General features: G+C 39.4%; 3 protein-coding genes across 7 annotated transcripts; 1 reads left to right on the top strand and 2 right to left on the bottom strand.

Annotated features, from left to right (window-relative positions):
* The first annotated feature begins 182 nt into the window (after positions 1–182).
* Positions 183–1611, top strand: Zip102B (Zinc/iron regulated transporter-related protein 102B). 2 transcript variants are annotated; one of them, XM_015188769.2, is made up of 4 exons: positions 314–392; positions 486–527; positions 587–771; positions 841–1611. In XM_015188769.2, the coding sequence occupies exons 3-4, from the start codon at positions 675–677 to the stop codon at positions 1386–1388; spliced, it is 645 nt and encodes a 214-aa protein (XP_015044255.1). In that variant the 5' UTR covers positions 314–392; positions 486–527; positions 587–674; the 3' UTR covers positions 1389–1611. The 2 variants fall into 2 exon arrangements, with proteins under 2 accessions (XP_002132193.1, XP_015044255.1); XM_002132157.3 differs by having other exon boundaries at positions 183–392; positions 486–771.
* A 649-nt stretch (positions 1612–2260) lies between these two features.
* Rad23 (UV excision repair protein Rad23) lies at positions 2261–4157 on the bottom strand. The gene is made up of 5 exons (XM_001352346.4): positions 3966–4157; positions 3107–3791; positions 2934–3028; positions 2546–2881; positions 2261–2482 (listed from the first exon to the last, which is right to left on the bottom strand). Exons 1-5 carry the CDS (start codon positions 4029–4031, stop codon positions 2372–2374), a joined length of 1293 nt encoding a protein of 430 aa, XP_001352382.1. The 5' UTR covers positions 4032–4157; the 3' UTR covers positions 2261–2371.
* Positions 4158–14797: 10640 nt separating this feature from the next.
* Syt7 (Synaptotagmin 7) lies at positions 14798–18742 on the bottom strand. Of its 4 annotated transcripts, none has more exons than XM_033381175.1 (9): positions 18678–18742; positions 17680–17842; positions 17313–17450; positions 17144–17222; positions 16686–16988; positions 16512–16592; positions 16188–16356; positions 15845–16057; positions 14798–15767 (listed from the first exon to the last, which is right to left on the bottom strand). In XM_033381175.1, the coding sequence occupies exons 2-9, from the start codon at positions 17838–17840 to the stop codon at positions 15667–15669; spliced, it is 1245 nt and encodes a 414-aa protein (XP_033237066.1). In that variant the 5' UTR covers positions 17841–17842; positions 18678–18742; the 3' UTR covers positions 14798–15666. The 4 variants fall into 4 exon arrangements, with proteins under 4 accessions (XP_033237066.1, XP_033237064.1, XP_033237065.1 ...); XM_033381173.1 differs by having other exon boundaries at positions 18265–18733; XM_033381174.1 differs by having other exon boundaries at positions 18576–18733.
* Positions 18743–19770: the final 1028 nt, after the last annotated feature.

The following is a 19770-nucleotide window of genomic DNA, read 5'->3' as shown; positions in this document are numbered from 1 at the left end:
GTGACATAGAGATGTTGAAAAACTATATCCAAAATACCACAAAATAAATAAAATAACGATTTAGTGAACAGAATGGAACTAGCTAAAATGACAACATAGCTGACGGAATAAAAATGAATTTAATTTACAAAAAAATTTATTTATTTTGTATGGGATGGGATGAAAGCAGTTCGTTCCCCAACACTAGTTTCTGTAGTTGAGTTGGCAAAAATACATCCATAAAAAATGAACATACATAGTATGTAGTAGCGGTCTGTCTGTTTTGTGCCAAATTAAAAACAAACCAGGTAATCATGGCGGAAGAGACTGTAGTTCTTATTTTATTGGTGATAGTGATGCTCGTTGGCTCTTATCTGGCTGGAAGCATACCAATGCTGATGAAATTAAGCGAGGTAGATATTCATACATCAAATTCTACGCAAGCATTTATTTGCATATGCATAGGTATGAATGTACATTAATTCAACAATATTCTCTGAATTTAGGAGAAGTTGAAGTGTGTCACTGTGCTTGGCGCTGGTTTATTGGTGGGTACTGCTTTAGCTGTAATTATACCAGAAGGTATTCGTTCATTGTATATGGATAGTGAACGAACGACAGAGTTGACGCCAGGTCCTAAACCTCAAGACTACTCGCAAACTATAGGACTTTCCCTCGTGCTTGGTTTTGTCTTCATGATGCTGGTTGACGTTTCTCAACGGAGGAGCAATATCGGTAGTGACGAGAAAAATACTGCCACACTCACGCTTGGCTTAGTGGTACATGCTGCAGGTATTTACTTTTTTTAATAGGTGTTTTTCGAACTTACATTTTATATGTCTTACATGCTTGACTGTATAGCTGATGGAATTGCGTTAGGGGCTGCTGCAACAACGAGTCATCAGGACGTTGAAATAATAGTTTTTCTCGCCATTATGTTACACAAGGCACCTGCAGCATTTGGATTGGTTAGCTTTTTGTTGCATGAGAAAGTCGAGCGACAACAAATTCGTAGACATTTGGCACTTTTTTCCTTATCAGCTCCACTACTGACGATTTTAACGTATTTCGGGATTGGTCAGGAGCAAAAGGAGACTTTGAATTCAGTGAATGCTACTGGGATAGCTATGCTATTTTCAGCCGGAACTTTTTTGTATGTTGCCACTGTGCATGTTCTCCCGGAGCTTACACAAGGTGGGCATCATCATCATAAAGGTACCGCTTCCCCTCAGTATGAGTATCGGGTATTAGAGGAATCTCGAGATGTCGGCACTATTGACATGAACGGTATTGCTGCCGCGAGTAACTCTCAGAGTCATAGTATACAGGCTTTACGATACAGTGAGCTAGTAATTATGATATGTGGTGCGCTGCTACCGCTTATCATAACATTTGGACATAAGCATTAGAATAAGCATACGTACACTGTCGTACATTCCTGTCGTTCGCGCGTTAGTGTATAGAATCTATGGGCTTACATGCAATTCAATAAATTTCACTTGTTGCCCATAGTTGGGCACAGTTAATACAGTTCAAAAAAGATGATATATACTGTAACGTTTGTAATTTCAAAGATTAATAAATATGAATTTTCAGTACATGTATTTCAAGTACTGTAAAAGTGGCATTTCATATACTTTTTTATTCGGCATTCAAGAGTAATGTCTTATATAAATAAAACCATTACACATTGCAGTTGTAATTGAATATTAAACTACAGAAGGACAATGTCGAGAATCTAGATCTGGCGATCAAGTTCCATTTCGACAAAATGGTGGTTGCGTTGTCATTGATATAAGAAGCTAGTTCAATAGCAATTTAGAGGCAGGTCCGATTAATAAATGGAATAATTTAGTTAAATCGAATTATATATGTTCTATCTCAATTTAGGTATTTTATTATAAATTTAATAAAACATGCAAATTTAAAATTATTGGCCATTTTTACTAGTACCTTTCGAGTAAATGTCGGACATGAGCACTCATACTTAACGCCTATGGTATACAGGAGGAGAGACGGGAGTTTGAGACGAGAGTGGCTATATGACTGGCTATATGTAATAGTATCCATATTGATACACACTTGTTTTTGTGTGACATCAAATAGGACTGCACTGAAAATGAAGTTCTAAAAAAATATGTATGGGATCGGAAAAGATTCTGGCTTCTCTCCCGCAAGAAATGATTCCCGCTTAACACACGTGTTATTTTTCAAAATTTTGTAAAAAAGGTTCATATGCTACAGGGTAAAACTAAAAGGGTCAAAACATGAAGGACTGGACTTTGGTTTTTTTCCGGGGCTCAGCACTTCTGGTTGTTTTTATTAACCTCTAAATTTATTAGTAACGATTTCGGTTTATAGGTATACATATAACTTTTTACATTTGGCCGACTCAGTCATCGAAGCTGGATGAAAGTAAGAAATTTGCTGCTAGTTCTTCATCTTTTTCACAGGCAAAGTAAGCTTGCAGCACAAGTGCTTCCGGAAATCCGAGTGCTTTCAGCTATGGGAATTTTTAATTTAAATTGTACAAAATTTATATATATGTTATGAAAATGTTATATACCCGTTCTATAGCATCTTGATCTTGGGCATTTAGACGAATGGTTGCGATTCCGGCGGACTGTTCCGTGACTTCGCGGTCGGCGACATCTGGCCTTTGCAACTGGTCTGCAGCAATGCCACCAGCAGATGACCGTTGGTTGGCCACTGGCCCTTCTTCTGTTGCTGATGAGGGCAAGCTTTCTGTCCGAGTTGGAAAAGACTGTATTCGAGGAGGCGTAGAGCGTTGAGTGTTATTGCCAGATGCGGATTCACCCTCAATTGGCTGGTTTAGCATATTAAGAAACGCATCCTGATTCTCCGAAATAAGTTGTAAAAGAGCTGGGTTCGTTTGGCCAATCTAAGTGCGAAAAGTAACTAAAAATGCATGTTATTTTTGTTGATGAACTTACCTGTTGCAAAACAGCATGTAAAAGGTGAGGGTTTTGATATATTAGCGAGCGCATTTGAAGAAATTGTGGCTGGCTACGCAAAAACTCAAACGGATCTGCAAATAAAAATATATGCATAGGAAAATTGTACGTAGTTAGATATATAGCATAGTTATATTTCAAAATCAAGTTACCAGAAGATTGGGCTGGAAGATCGACAGCTGGTTCAGATATAGGTTGGGATCCAGGAGCTCTTGGATTTTGATTATTTGTCTCGTCACCGGCATTAAATAGGCTTTCATCCTCGGTGGGTATACCATTAATCAGGTACTCCACAGCCCGTTCAGGGTTGTTAAAACTGGCGCCCATTGCACGTTCCACTTGGTCACGTGGGTAGCCCATTTCTACCATCGATAAAACAGTTTTATTGTATTCTTCTCCCATTAGTAAATTTGACTCGGCACGTGTTTGCAATGAAGCATTAGCCAGCTCTCCAACTAAATCGCTACTGGAATAGGGTCTTTGTATAGCTGTTCCAGTTGACGAGACGGACACAGAAGGCGCGGACTCTACAGCGCCAGAAATGGGAGTAGATCCACTTGTACTGCTTATAGTTTTTTCGATATTTTTTTCTTTTTCAAACAATTTTCCCTCAGCTTCGTTTGTCCGTTTTGGCTGAGTATCAGAAGTTGAAGATGCAGCCGTCGAAGCAGCTGTATCGCGTGTTAACATTACTACTATAAACTTTTTTTCATCAATTTTGTATGACGCTATTGTACGGTCATCCATAAGTATGACTCCTGCATAGATCAGTTTTTGCTTTTCCGCAACGTACTCTACCCCGCGCTCGTCAAATATTTTCTTCTTGAGTTCCAAAACCTATACAACAAATGTTTTCAGAATGTGCTTACAACTTTAAATTAAATTTTATTCGTGAATGCAAATGCATATGCACATACTATTTGTATTTATACGTGTAGCGTAGGCATATACATATTTACGTTTCACGAACATACATACATACATACATATATGGAAAAAACTACCACTCACCGTTTTTTCCGGGTCAAACTCAATAGTAAAGGTTTGCTGCTGCAGATTTTTTACGGTGATAATCATTTTGTATCTTGGATAAAATTTGTTAGATATAAAAGTGAAGTTTAATGTACATATGCATATGTAGCTGTATTATTCTTTTTTTTAGTATCGGTCGCTGAAATGTGATTTGTCATCATTTAGGATTAGGGTTGTGTAAACATATTATCGATATTTTATTTTGTTAGGGTATTCCTGAATGCGATCTTAATTTGATTTGGACGAAAACTGCAACTGAAGTTGATACGTCTTGGTTCTTAGTTGTTTACTTCAATACCAAAATACATTCAAAATAAATAGTTTTAAACCATGTCCTCCTTCCTGAAATCACTGAAGTGATTTTCATTGTTTATTATGGTTTAATGGATCGAATTTGTTTGTGGTATAACACAGAAAAAAGTTTGTTAAAATTTATGACACTTCACAACTTAACTCAAATCGAAGAATTCTGTTTCATCCACAAATACTGAAAAACCGAAATAGCAGAAACAGTTGCCTCGCCCTTCTCTTTCTCAGCCCTGTCTTCTTTGGGAATAATGGAGATTTATCGGCCGTATGGTACATACAAATGTACATCGTTGGCGAGGAAGGGAGATAGATATAAAGGAGTGTGTTGTATAAGAATAGATTGAATTTTGCTCATTAGGTGGAGAGATGATACGTGGAATGCAGGAATATATTGTTTAATATATAGTAACTGACCATGGGGTATTATGGCGACTCGAATTCGACTGGATTCAATTTTTTGCTATTACTTACATGAATTTCTAAATAACTTAAAAGAGCATAGTTCTAAATAAATAAATAAAAGTTAAATTATAATTATATCTTCGAAAATACTTTAATAAATAAATATTTATTGTGATCTACTTTTGGCTTGAGAAGCAAAAATTATCCGAAGAACTCTGTCAGTGGGCCCACACAGAGCGCGACGATATGGTCAAAATTACAAAAAAAAGAATTGGGTTAATCCGTCCTTCATGAACTCACATATTTTTATAGATGCAATCAACCTTGTCCATACTTAAGTTGCAAAAATATACATTTCATATTAAGTATACATTTTACTTACATATACAACGTGCAGTCTATGAAAAGCTTCAAAACTGAAAGACAAGCTTGCATAAAAACAAACTTAAGAACTGATGCCCATGGGTATATAAACTTAGCTGGTCATCCTGACAAAAAATATATGCTTTGGGGCTGATGTGACTTCTGCACGTTGTATGTACACATCTACTCAAAGCCATAGAGCCCAGCCCTATAAGTTAGGTTCGGCTAACCCTGACGGCGCTACGCATAGGCCAATATGGCCCTTAGTTATCCGGATTCGGGGGTATGAACCGTTGCGGAAGCGCTTATGAGGTTTGAAACTCGTCTAGACTCGAGGCGTTTCCAGCAAAGGCATTAAGGCGTTTTCTTAAAATATCTACGTCATAGGTATCTTCTCCTTGCCCGTGATCTTCCAGGGTTTCGATGGTCATAAGTGCATCACACTTCCTACAGGTGTCTCTGTTCGTTATGCCTAGCTTGGCAGCATGCGCCGCAGCTAGACAGTGCTAAATCTTCAGTCCTTCCATGGTAGGGGCAGAAAGTAGTGACTGAGTCTACATAAGCGTTCTATGCACATGGTTTTCGAAGTTCTTTAGGCAGTGGTACCTCCCTGCTCCCTCCATGCTGGTTATGCCCGTAGACATAGACTCCATCTTTTTGTCATCAGTGCTTTCGGTCCATCCTGGGAAGTGAGATTCCACAATGTGTGGTATCCAGTAATTCCTTGGATAGGATCTGTAGGTACTCCTCTATATTCTCAGCGGATTTCGCTGAGCATGGATTCGCGAGCTTCGAAGTAACTGCTTTTTATAAATTTCCCAGTGTGAATTCCGGTGCTTTCTTTAGACTGTTATCTTCGGAGAGTATTTAAATTCCCATTTAAACGGAATGTACTTATGAACTTCCAGTGGTACGGGCCTGTCATGTGAAATGTTGCAGTAAGCTACCAGAAAACGCTTTTCCTCACCTTCCAACATCCAACACAGATAGTCGCTCCATCGGGAATCGCCGCTGGCAGTCCAACTCGGAAAGCCCGTGGGTCCACCGCACCTATATTCTGAAGTGGTCCTTGTGCCAAAGGTAGAATCTCTGCTTTTCACTCGTTCCCCACCTTCGGGGCGTACTTAAATCTCCCGATTCCTTCCTTGTTTAATTCGTCCTCCGCCTCCAATTGTCCTTGGAGCGTACTTAAGCCTCAGCACTATCTATCTATTCTATCTCCATGCTAACTTCTAAGACGTCCAGCCAGGCTCAATCACTTCCTTCCAAACGCTTGTGTGACCCATCATCTGTGACATGGCAAATAGCGGGAAAAAAGAAACGTTGTGGATCTGAGCTCTTAAACGATTCACACAAAAAAACTTCTCCAAGTTTCCCCCGCCCTTCATCCTGCGCCTCTTCAAGGCAACCGTTTTGCCCTATTGCGTGAACAGGATCTCTCAACTGTTGCCCAGACTGCGGCGAGGGAGATGCCTAGGATTCAACATAACCCTTCTGCTGATGATGTCCCGTCCACCTCAGCAGCGGCTCAAGCAACTCAGGTTGAGACAACTCCTAAAAAACCACGAAAGCCTAGGCCAATAACCATCCCTGGGGTGCTGGACATTACTGCCGTCGAGGATTCCCTGAGGCCCCCGATCCCAGAGGATTCTGCACGGCACCCTCAGGGGACCTTCGTATTTACGCAAAGGATGCTGACACCCATAGAAAGATAATTAAGATCCTTAATGCACTGCGGGTGCAGTACACCCATTTCTGCGTCTCCGAGGACAGAAACTTCAGGGTAACAGCATCTGTACCCAAGGATACCATCAACCAGGCATTTAAGAAGTTGGGACATCGAGTGGTCAACCTGTGCAACCCGAAGTCCACGAGGAGCCCTTCCGTTAGCGCTGATGGAGTCAGGCAGGAACCACCCAACCAAAAAGCCTGGTTTATTGACCTCGCCCAGGGCCCTAACAACAAGGAAGCTCTCAAGATCGCTAGAGTCGGCAGACAACGGGTGGAGACAAATGGAGCTGCCCCGCAAAAACAACAGCGTGAGGCAGTGCTTTCGTTGCTTTAAATTAAATCACACGAAAAACTATTGTCTAAAGCGACCAATGTGTGGCAGATGCGCCGAGGACCACTGGACAGGTAGCCCAGAATGCAACCCCATAACCGTGGACGACCTCACATGCTCAAACTGCAGCGGAAAGTATGCAGCATATGATAGATCCTGCAAGATCTACGTCATGATGCATAAAAATTGCCAATCCGCCGTGAACGTCTCTCCGCAAAACCCAGATGCTAGAAAGGTGAGAAATGTCCCATCAATGGCAGTACAGCGGGGGATATTCTTCGCGGATGCTTTCCGCCGTAACGAACCCAAACAGGCCTACGTTGATACTCGCCGGCACTACTTGGCACAGCTGGACTATAACACCCAGTTCCCTCAGCTTCAAGGAAAACGCAGACCAACAACTTGGTCCACCAACGCCCAAGGTTCTTATCCTGAACAGCAGATGGATACGAGCTCGATAGCTCAGGTTCTTATGGAATAGCAGAGATCAGTAGCGGGCCTCACAATGGCAGTAGCAGGTATCCTGCAGTCCCTCGACCAACTGCGTAACGCAGGTACACCCATACCCTCGCAATCTCTCAGAAGACCATAATGCTATCGGACCTAAGGATCGGATTTTGGAACGCCCGTAGGCCTGGCTCATAACACTAATGATCTGGCTCTATTTATACCCAGGAAAAAACTACACGCTCCACGGATACGAGTGTTACAGAGCCGACCACCCATCCAACAGGGCCAGAGGAGGAGCAGCTGTACTCGTTCGGAAGGATATTTGCCACTACAACCATCACGCTGTGCAATTGGGGCCGATTCAGGTTGCGGCGGTCATGGTGTCAACACTATGCAGAGAGATGGGGGTAAATAGGCTGCAGCAATGAGGGCTGTCTCCCTGGTCAAGCACTGATTTTGACAATCTTCTGGCCCAACTGGGTAACAAATTTATCATTGGAGGAGACTTTAATGCGAAGCACAGGATTTGCGGCAATCACAGAGGAGACCGCAGAGGGTTGGCACTACATGATGCCCTAACCAATGGCTCGATACAAATTCTGGCGACAGGAAGCCCCACTTACTACCCACCTTTTCGGAGATCCATGCCCTCCTGCATAGACTTCTTCATATATCGATCTATCCCCAGAAATCAGCTTACAATCCGTGAAGAGAATGACCTCACCTCCGACCACCTGCCTCCCATTGCTATCTTATTGACAACTCGGCAGATAGTCTCAGCCATGACGAGGCTGTTGAAACCCTACTCAAGCATTCCCCTGTTCAAGGAAATTCTGGGTAACTCGCACCCATCGCATTTGTCCGCTTTAGCTGCTGTTTCTTCCTCGCTATCAGATAAAGATCATATGATAGTTCTTGGTGACTTTAACTTGCCAGGAACTGTTTGGTCTTCGGTTAACGAGTCTAGTAACCTAGTGCCCATGTCACGACATGACTTTGTTGACGGCTTGCTTGACCTGTCCCTGTCTCAAGTCTACCATGTGAAAAATTCCCTGGGTCGATTGCTTGATCTGTGCTTTGTATCGGATCCGACCTTAGTGTTGTTAACCCGAGCCCTTCCACTCACTATACCTGAAGACGCCTACCATCCTACTTTCGAATTGTCGCTAGATATAGGACCAACTGCATTGCATCGGTCGAGTAGGCTACCTGTACGTGTCCGCTGCTTTCGAAAAGCCGAGTTTGCGAAGCTTAATAACCTCATTAGGGATTTTGATACAATGATTTTTTACAATGCTGTGGGCACATTTTTTGATTCTTGTGTCCCGCTTTCTGGTCCGATTAGATCTGGAAAACCCCTTGGTTCACCAAAGAGTTATCCAGCTTAAAAAACTTAAAATCAAGACTTTGTTACAAATTTCAATTTCTCACTCTCGCTATATAACGGCTCGGTCAAAATGTTCGGATCTTAGTGTACAATGCTATAAGAACCACCTATCTCGATGCAGGATACGCTTTTCTCAGGACCCTAAACAGTTTTACTCCTTCGTAAACAGTAAGCGTAGAACGTCCGCACACCCATCCTCGCTATCATTTTGTAATACGTCGGCAAATAATGATCAGGCAATTGACGATCTTATTGCCCACTTTTTCCACACCACCTATTCTGAGGAAAGCTACTCTGGTCATCCGTACCCATACGGTTAAATGAATGTTCTTTACTTCATGATCTTCGACTAGTTAAGCCGGTGTTTTCACCGGGTCCAGACGGGGTTCCAGGTTGTGTACTCAGGTACTGCGCCGAGGCTCTGTGTGGACCCTTGCTTAAACTATTCACCCTGTCCATCGATTCTACTTGCTTCCCCCCATTTGGAAGGAATCGTTTATAATTCCTCTCCATAAAAAAGGTAGCAAGTCTGACGCAAAAAATTATAGAGGTATAGAAAAGTTATCCGCTATCCCCAAAATGTTTGAGAAGGTATTAACTCCGCACTTGCAACATCTCTCCAAGTCACTTATATCTCCCACTCAGCATGGATTTACAGGGCGGCGATCAGCCACCACGAATTTGTTAGAGTTTACCCCTTTCATTATTAAAGGTAACTTACAGACGGATGTCATTTACCCCGACTTTAGTAAAGCATTCGACTCTGTAAACCATTCCCTTCAAGCGCATAAACTAGACCTTTTAGGGTTTCCGCCCAACCTCCTGAGATGGATTTCTAGCTACCTTTGTTCCAGGTCTCTAAGAGTCCTCTTCAAAAACTCGCTCTCTTTACCAGTAAAGGTTTCTTCGGGAGTACCACATGAGAGCCATCTAGGCCCCTTCACACTCTTTATTAATGACTTGCCTTCGGTATTAACATACTCTCGAGTACTTATGTATGCGGATGATGTTAAACACTGTGTCCAGCATAAGGACATTTCATTTCATTCTCGCTTGCAATCCGAGCTCAATAACTTTCAGTCATGGTGTTGTGCAAACTTGTTATCTTCGGGTTATGTTAGACACCAAGTTAAAGTTTTCTGAACCCATTTATACCATAATAAATAAGGCCATGGGCGTTTATAAAGAGGTGGTCAAAGGAATTTGACGACCCCTATATAACAAAGACTCTCTACACCTCGCTTGTTCGTCCGATTTTAGAATACGGCTCCTGTGTATGGGAGACTCAGTACAAAGTACACCAGGACCGTATAGAATCAGTACAGAAAACTTTTTACTCTTTGCTCTGCGGGGCCTTAACTGGGATGAAGGTATGAGACTCCCATCTTACTCTAGTAGACTACTATTAGTAAATCTCCCATCCTTAGTTAACCGTAGAAAAATGCTTGGTGTGATATTTATGCACAACTTGATCAGGGGTGACATAGACAGCCCTGATCTGTTGAGCCGCATAAACTTCACGATTCCTATTAGCCTGACTAGAAATTTTATACCGTTGTTCCTTCCATTTTGTAGATCGAATTATTCCTTGCATGAACCGTTTAGGGTCTTATGCTCGGATTATAATTCCCTCTACCATATTATATCCACCACTAATTCTCTTCCTCTTATTAAATCACTAATCGTTACACACCTTTCTAGTAATTAGTAACTTTAGTGGTATGTTATTTTGAATGCATGCCTAGTTCTCTCAGTAACTTTATTGCTAATTATCCTCGAATATTAGTCTAACAGCTATCTTTCCTGCATCCTCGCGTTACAGTGCAGTAATTGCATCGCCTCTTGCAAGATGCAGTCATTGCATGTCAACGGCTAGAACACTAGCACCTACCTGGAAGTACATCATAATTTTTTCTGACTGTTGTATAAGTTGCTCCAGGAGTAAAAGCAAACAACAAATTCTATTATTATTATTATTTTATAATCAAATAAAAGCGAAGGACCCAAGCAACAACAACGAAGGAAGACCCAACAGGAAGATAAGATCCCATCTTAAACGACGTACAATTAAGAGCAATACAAAATTTATTTTTCTACCTCTTCATCCACGCCTTATTCTTGAACCACGATACTCTCGTCATACATCACTACTGTCAGGTCATTCGTGCTGTATGATATAAGGTAAGCATTGGTTTCCTGTCGCACGAGTATGATGGTTCTGGTCTTTCTTACGTTGTTTAGCCGATTGAATTGTAGTTGGAGGACTTTAGTCCGGCCACTGCATTGCATGAAGCAATCCATTACTCCTGGACCAAAGCTTTCTCGACGGGCCGTTGCTCCATGGCTATGAGCAGCTCTGACGACGCTAGTTTATATAGTTTCTTATTGCAGTTGAGCTGTAGTATCGTCAGTGTCATGGGTAGCTACTAACGACGGGTTGACTACTATCGTCATGTCACCGTCATCCTCTTTCTCTGAATCTTCCATGGCAAGACCCAGAGCGGCCTTCATGATGGTGTTAAGACCAAGGTCTTTTTTCACCTCGGCTGTCTGTAGAGTATGCTCTATCTTTATCATCTGGAGTTTATTATATTCCCGTATTTAGGCTGTAGCAGGTCCTTCTCCTTCTTGCTGATCTTATGGATCACATGCTGGTCGCCCTCGTTGGGTAGTGGTCTACCATCATGCAACACATTATAGACTGGTCCTTACAGTCGGGTTCTTTGCAGCAGCTTTAGTGTTCGCTCTCCTTGGACTGCAAAGGTGAAGGATGATACCATTTTTTATACCCGATACTCAAAATGAGTATTGGGGTATATAAGATTTGTGGTGAAAATGGATGTGTGTAACGTCCAGAAGGAATCGTTTCCGACCCCATAAAGTATATATATTCTTGATCAGCATCAAGAATCGCAGAATCGTGGAGAATGACCATATATTTTATATGCCTAGATCTCAGAGACTATAAAAGCTAGAGAAACCAAATTTAGTATCGACACTTCCAATATATCGGACCGAGACGAGTTTGTTTCAAAATTTTGCCACACCCCCTTCCGCCCCCGAAAAGGACGAAAATCTGGGGATATTCACAAATCTCAGAGACTATTAACGCTAGAGTAACCAAATTTGGTATCCGCACTGCTGTTAGATCTCAAAAGTACCGAAATCTGTTGCATCCACAATATTGAGGATACGCAGAATCATAGATAATGACCATATCTATCCGGCTGCTAAATCTGGATCAAATCGGATCATTTTTATAGCTAATAGGAACAAATCGATTTGCAGTGGCTACGCAGCGCCCTACGTCACGCTCAGACTGATTTTCTGTCTCTCTCGGCGTCTGCCGCAGGAGAGCCATACTGACTAAGTATCGGGTATAAATGTAGAGTTGCGGTGTCCGCAGCAACTCACAACTTTCCCCCTCGTTTTATTCTTGGACGTTGACATGCAATGACTGCATCTTTCAAGAGGCGAAGCAGTTACTGCACCGTCAAGTGGCCCGTGTGAAACCAGCAGAAGGCTGTTACGCGCGGATCCTAGGCAAAACGCAGCCCTCCTCCCGCCCAACCGACCGAGGGGCGCTGCCGCATGACGCACGGCGCGTAGCCGAACCGAACGCGAATATGCAAGAAAGATAGCTGTTAGACTAACATTCGAGGAAAATTAGCACTAAACTTACTCAGAAACTAAGCATGCAATCAAAATACAAATACCACTACAATTACTAATTTCTAGAAAGGTGTGTAAGGATTAGTAATTTAATAAGAGGAAGAGAATTAGTGGTGGATATAATATGGTAGAGGGAATTATAATCCGAGCATAAGACCCTAAACGGTTCATGCAAGGAATAATTCGATCTACAAAATGGAAGGAACAACGGTATAAAATTTCTAGTCAGGCTAATAGGAATCGTGAAGTTTATGCGGCTCAACAGATCAGGGCTGTCTATGTCACCCCTGATCAAGTTGTGCATAAATATCACACCAAGCATTTTTCTACGGTTAACTAAGGATGGGAGATTTACTAATAGTAGTCTACTAGAGTAAGATGTTAGTAAAAAGATTTTCTGTACTGAATCTATAAGGTCCTGGTGTACTTTGTACTGAGGGCACCATACACAGGAGCCGTATTCTAAAATCGGACGAACTAACGTAGTATAGAGAGTCTATGTTATATAGGTGTCGTCAAATTCTTTTGACCACCTCTTTATAAACCCAAGCACGCCCATGGCCTTATTTACCATGGTAGAAATGTGTTCGGAAACTTTAACTTTGCGTCTAATAAGACACCAAGATCATTCACCAGGGTAATTCTCTCAAGAGAATCGCCACATAGGGTATAGGTAGCCAACAAGGGGCTAGAACGGTGAAATGTCAAAACTTTGCATTTCGAAGCATTAGGGTGTAACAAGTTAGCACAACACCATGACTGAAAGATCGGATTGCAAGCGAGAATGAAATGAAATGTCCTTATGCTGGACACAGTGTTTAACATCATCCCCATACATAAGTACTCGAGAGTATGTTAAAACCGAAGGCAAGTCATTAATAAAGAATGTGAAGAGTAAGGGGCCCAGATGGCTGCCCTGTGGTACTCCCGAAGAAACCTTTACTGGTGAAGAGAGGAAGTTTTTGAAGAGGACTCTTAGAGACCTGGAACAAAGATAGCTAGAAATCCATCTCAGGAGGTTGGGCGGAAACCCTAAAGGGTCAAGTTTATGTGGCAGAAGGGAATGGTTTACAGAGTCGAATGCTTTACTGAAGTCGGTGTAAATAACATCCGTCTATAAGTTACCTTGAAAGCCATTAATAATGAAAGAGGTAAACTGTAACAAGTTCGTGGTGGTTGATCGCCGCCTTATAAATCCATGCTTAGTTGGTTTAGTCGAGATAAGCTCCCTGTCTACCACCTCCAGCTTGGCCCCATGCCACAGGGCTTCCAACTGGATCACCTTCTGCACCAGCCACTGCTGCGTTGTGTCGTCGTTACACTTAAGGATCACTTCAACCCGTTCAATCATCCGATGCCGTCGAAGGTGGGCATGGTAGCGTTGGAGTTGTCTTCCATTCGGGGGTAGAGAGATTCTGAGGGCTGCGTGTGAACTAGCTTCCACTAAGCTGCCGGCATCTTCCCATTCTCGTCGCTTCTATCGATCAGAGCCACAATCAGATGCCTCTTGGAAACTTCTGTCTGAACTTCCTCGTCGTCTTTGGCTGAAGGGTAGCGCCCTTGGGCCCGCGTTGCATCTTGTTCGCCGGAGTGTCTTTGGCAGCACTCTCGCTCGGGCTACTCTTGCCTTTTGCTGCCCAAGGCCCAGCCGACACTTTAGTGGAGAGTTCAGAATGAGGATTTTCGCCAGCCTCCCAACCCTATCTTTGTATAAAATAATATTATCTACATTCTTGCATCAGACACGCAACTTAAGCGAAATCACTCTTTTAGTAAGTACTAGAGATGTGTGCACATACATTATAATTTCCCGCAACTCAACAAAAAGCATTAGCATTAAATACCCAACACGTAAGTTTAAAATGCTTTATTTGCAGCTATGTAATATTCATAAATTAGTTTAATAATATTATAACAGGTATATAACAAATATGTAATTTCAAGGTGGGTTGTATTTTCGATTTTTTCGTTTTTTAAACTCAGTTTCAATGCATCAATTATAAATCTCTTTATTGTTTAATTCTTAATTTAAATGTCATTTTATTTTCGCACTTCTTCGCAGTAGACGCTTGTTTCGGCAATGGTTGGCTAATTTTTTTTTATAGTTACTATTAAAAATGTTCAATTTTGTATTGTGTTAATGCATTCATTTTTCTAATCAAATAATTTCTTTAAACTATAGCCCTATCATACTTTATATTTTGTGATAAAACTATATTTAAAATTAATATGACCTTTACTTTTATATTCTTTTATTGTAAAAGAAACAACAATTCGCTTTATGTAACTTGTAACAATGTCGTTTTACGAGTTTATTAGATTATTTTAATCTAATATATCTAACAATTCAATTGTATTATATACATTTTAATATATTTCTTTTGGTTTTTGTGGGTTGTCTATTTCGGCATTAAAAATTGATTACATTACATTAAACACGCATCGCCGATAAAATAAATCTGATATATTTATTATTATTGCTACCAATAATTTATTTAGCTAATCAAGCTAAGACAAATTACTACTATACCCCTTTGTTCAACAAAAAATTCAGTTCCAATGGATTTTAACCGCGCTTTTTTTCATGAAATCGAAAATGTATAGAAATTTAAAGACAATTCAACGAACCTTGACATCTATAAACAATAATCAGAAGCCAGACGGGTATGTGTAAGTACATGCACGTACAAATACAAAAACTCGTACATATATCTAGCTAGGTAGACAAGTAATTATAAAACTAAGTATTGCTCAGAGAGGTTTGTGAGGCTTTAAAACTTCAGAGCAATAAGTGAATTTAGATTTATTTGCAGTATCCTTATTCGTTCACTCGGTATTAACTTTCAAATATCCAACCAATGTGCAATGCGTTTATACTTATGTATGCTTTGTGCAGACTGTATTAAATACTGCTAATTGTGTGCGTTTCCATATGGTATGATAATGGTAATGGTAGGTATAAATCCATGTACATATGTATGTGCATGCATACTCTGTGTTTATCATATGCTGAAATTGATAGTTAAATCTTAAATTTACTCAGGTTTTAAGCGATGCCATTGTACTACAGTTTGTCTAGGCTTTGAGATCATGTCCTGCCAATGTTTAGTTTCCGATGCACCAGAACCATTTTTTCCTATGAATAAGTACAACGTTAATGCGTAAAAACAAAAATGTATTAAAATTTTCTGCTGTTCTATATATTTTTCTTACCGGCTAATAGTATTCGTCCTATTAACTCATTTCGCCCAATGTTATCAAAATCCATCACCATAACATCCAAAGAGCATTCTCTTATTTTTTCCCATGGAACGTTGAAGCTGAATGATTCATTAAACACTGGATTTAATGTACATGTAAATATAGGCGTTTTTCTTTTCTCTACTCGCTTGTCTCCAAACTGAAGCCACACCTTCACATATGGATCTAGAGTTAATTGAAAATAATTGGTTAACGAAAATATCAAAGGTGGGGGATATAATTATAATAAAAAGTTGATCTCTGCTAACAAATATTTTTATTTTATTTTTAAACTTGGCGCGGGAAGATTTCTTACCAGATTTTCCGTTGATGTCCTTTGCTTTAAGATTCCTCGCTTTGATTAATGTTAACGTCAAAATAGAGTTCGAGGGGTGATAGCAAAGCGAAGACAGAAGTTCCCCACATTTATCCTTTGCTGGTGGTTTCAATGCTTTCCAAAACGACTGCTTACCAGCAAAATCAACCTAAGAGGACAAAGGTACGAGCATGTGGAGCCTTAATCAGTAACACGACCAATAAATTAAAATCTTCAAAACAGTCTGCCCACGCAATATACCCAACCACCATATTAAACGTTCTATACACATTTTTTAGAAATATTATTTTAAGATATGTTTACCTGACATAAAGGAAGAAATACTTCTCCTATAGAGTCATCCCGTGAGAACCGGTCGTAATCAAAAACATGTAAGTGTAATACCTATACCAAGGGTGATGATATGTTATGATGATAAATTATTTAAAATTTCTTTTTAAAGATCATGTAAAGAAAGATAATAGAAAGCATTCTCACACGTGACTGAAGTTTTTGTATCGGAAATCCTTCAAAATAAAATGTTTCGTTCCATCGCGGATTTAAAGTTCTTCGTTTTATTTTAGTTTCCAATCTGTGTTTCTTGTCTGGTAGCAAGGTTACACGAACATATGGGTCCGAAGTCCCACTTAAATCTTTAGCTGGTAGTTCTTTTCCTTGAAGAACTTTTAAAATTAATGTTGTATTTTGAAAATCATATTCCAAGGAGAAATGTATTTGCCCAACATTTTCACTAGAATCCGTGCTGTCCAGATACATGTCTGTCATGGAGATACTTTTATTCTAAGATGGAGAGAAGCGTACATTTAACAACTGAGAAACCGGTTTTTTCACCTTTGTTCTGTTTTTTGTTCGAAAATTAATATATAATTACTTAAAAATAAAAGCGTATTAAATTTTAAAAAGAGGATATGAGAGGAAGTCTGACTTATTCTTACCGCGGAATCTTTGGAGGTACCATCATTTGTATTTCCTGTAGAAGCATTTTGTGCTTTAGCTTGTGCAGGTGCCGAGCCACTAAAAGGTTTTAGTTTTAAATTAATTTGTGGAGATTATAATAGATATAATAGATTTATTAGTACAATGAAGATAGAACAAAATACATACCCAATTAGGGGAGTTCTAAGGCTTAAGAATCCATTCAATTTCCGATTAATGTTATTTTGAAGAGGAGTTGTTATTGCTTGCGCCACCGGCACTTGTGGTTTGCTAGGCGGATTTCCGGAATCAATGTCCTGAGCAGCTCTGTACATTTAAAATTAAATATAGTATTTTTAATGAAATATTCCTTTCATTTGTTTCAACCACTTAAATCATTTGTTATTAGACATATTTAAACTATTGAAGCGACTATTCAAACATATAATACCATGAACGATGGCTAGTTGTGAATATTCTATATTCTTCAGTTAGCCTTTGTCGAATATCTGCATAAATAAAATAAAAAATAAAATAATGAGGTGATACGACTCACCTTAGACTGTAACTACTAGACTCTTCGTCTTCGTTGGGCTCAATAAACTGCAATTGCGATCTTTTGTGTCTCCACCACAAATACCCACCCGCCAGAAACAAAGCTATTGCAATGATTAGTCCCAATATAGCAAGGCATGCTATTAATATTATGCTCGCCATATCTGCAATCAGAAAAAAATCATAAATCTGATGTCCTTTTTTAAAATGAAAACATATGTTTTTCACTTGATAAATATGTACAAATATTTTCACATACATATGTACATATGTAGGTATGTAAGGTACCTACAAACTTCAATAGCAAAACAAAATGAATGAACCGAAATACGGTTATGCAAGCTTATGAAATGACAGTAACTAACTCCCCATTATTTAGATGTGCTAAAACATATATACTCATCAGAAAACATAATCGTATATTTTCATATACATATGTATATATTAAGCATTAATAAAATTTACTCTCAATTTATTGAGAATTATATGATTTTAATACAGACATGCATATGTATACCACGTATGGTCGGATGAGCGAATGGATGAACACTGTTAAAAATACAATTTTGTAAGATTGAAGCAATACTTAAAACTTGTGGTTTGATATTATTTTTCTTTACGAAGTCGGCTGGAATAAAGGCATTTTTTTTAAATAGAGTATAGATATTTCTGCTGGTTTTTTTATGTCAAACACTTTTTCACATTAGGGTTGACAACACCCGAAAGTCTCAAAAGCGAAGCTCCACGACCCATACAAATCAAGAGGCCACAAGGATATGTAAAACATATTTTCCATATACCGTGCATATATGCAGTATATGTATACATATGTACGCATGTACTTATGGACGTGTGTCTCCGTTAGTGTATTAAACCGTTCACCGAATTTGAACTTTCCTTTAACGTATACGGTATGTAAAGTAAAAACAAAGTTAATAACAATTCAATAAGTCTAGTTTACATATTTTTAATTTAAAGAAAATAACAAATTTTTAATACAATATGTTAGTAAATGTTGATAGCCAGCTACTTATGCCAATGGAAACAAATTGAATACATATTTTTTATTATAAGAGTCAGAGTGGAATAATATGCGCAAAAGCTCGTATACGAACTTCGTGCGCATGGTCGTTTGAAGAACTAAATTCAGATGAGACAGTGTAAAGATTCCTGGAAAATGTAATTGGTCGGACGCACACACACATATGAATACGCGTTATCTTTTTTGTCGAGTCGTATAAGAGTTTAAGGTACATACAGTGGGGAGCAAAAGTGAGTGAATGACTTTCCCTGCCCATAACAGCCAAACGAATAAAGCCAAGCAAACCAAATTTGTTCTTCAGTTGTCAAGTTTATGTTAATGCAATTAAGGTTCGTTTCGTTGTATAAAAAGCCGTTTACTTTTCGTTTCGTCAACGTAAATGTTTTTGTTTTGAAAACGAATAAATCTTGCGGAATGTTAAAACGGGAGCCCCAATTTAAGTGTATTCAAAAGTAAATCGGAAAACTTTTGTGAATGTGAAAAACGGAGCCTGGCTGAATATTAACATTTTGTGCTTAGACCCATATTAGATATTATTTTTGTAATACGGTTTAGAATGCTCTCTATCAAATTGCCAAAAAGATCTTTTAGAATACGATTTAATTCCGCATCTACACGTCTTCAGATATCACCTAAGTTGGATGTATGTATATGCAAGTTATAAAAAGCTCTTTAGTAAAGAAGCGATACAATGATTTTTGGAGTGGGACGGAACACGATTCTCAGACCAGACTATTATTTAAATAATTGTATAAGGTAGCTAACATAAAATTAGTTACTCATAAAAATGAGTCCGCCTTGATTGAACAAACGTGATAATTATTGAAAAACTTTTTCATTCTGTCCGTGTCTTCAGATTTAAATTATCCCGCTATTCCCGAATCTCAAACCGCAAACAACGAATCCCTAAGTTAGTTCTTTGCTGTACCGTAGCAAAGTGTCACAATATAGCAATAAGTAAAGATTGACCACCAAGTTTTAAAAAACACCTTTTTGAAATTTAAGCAGCGGTAATATTTCTGTTCCGTGGTGTGCGAAAAATGGTTTCAC

The sequence above is a fragment of the Drosophila pseudoobscura genome, chromosome 5 (assembly GCF_009870125.1).
Source record: "Drosophila pseudoobscura strain MV-25-SWS-2005 chromosome 5, UCI_Dpse_MV25, whole genome shotgun sequence".
NCBI lineage: Eukaryota > Metazoa > Arthropoda > Insecta > Diptera > Drosophilidae > Drosophila > Drosophila pseudoobscura.
The sequence above is the reverse complement of the archived record's forward strand: the minus strand, read 5'-3'. Positions and strand labels throughout refer to the sequence as shown.

What these genes read in the sequence shown, in the direction of transcription:
- Zip102B (XM_002132157.3), top strand. Translation starts at nt 294, where the DNA reads ATGGCGGAAGAGACTGTAGTTCTTATTTTATTGGTGATAGTGATGCTC. An exon ending in TGCTGATGAAATTAAGCGAG is followed by an intron (nt 393 to 485) that starts GTAGATATTCAT and finishes CTCTGAATTTAG; the next exon opens with GAGAAGTTGAAGTGTGTCAC. An exon ending in CTTAGTGGTACATGCTGCAG is followed by an intron (nt 772 to 840) that starts GTATTTACTTTT and finishes TTGACTGTATAG; the next exon opens with CTGATGGAATTGCGTTAGGG.
- Rad23 (XM_001352346.4), bottom strand. Translation starts at nt 4,031, where the DNA reads ATGATTATCACCGTAAAAAATCTGCAGCAGCAAACCTTTACTATTGAG. An exon ending in AGTTTGACCCGGAAAAAACG is followed by an intron (nt 3,792 to 3,965) that starts GTGAGTGGTAGT and finishes TTTGTTGTATAG; the next exon opens with GTTTTGGAACTCAAGAAGAA. An exon ending in TCTTCCAGCCCAATCTTCTG is followed by an intron (nt 3,029 to 3,106) that starts GTAACTTGATTT and finishes TTTTATTTGCAG; the next exon opens with ATCCGTTTGAGTTTTTGCGT.
- Syt7 (XM_033381172.1), bottom strand. Translation starts at nt 17,939, where the DNA reads ATGTATGTGAAAATATTTGTACATATTTATCAAGTGAAAAACATATGT. An exon ending in CTTAGAACTCCCCTAATTGG is followed by an intron (nt 17,223 to 17,312) that starts GTATGTATTTTG and finishes AAAACCTTTTAG; the next exon opens with TGGCTCGGCACCTGCACAAG. An exon ending in TATTTCTTCCTTTATGTCAG is followed by an intron (nt 16,357 to 16,511) that starts GTAAACATATCT and finishes TTGTCCTCTTAG; the next exon opens with GTTGATTTTGCTGGTAAGCA.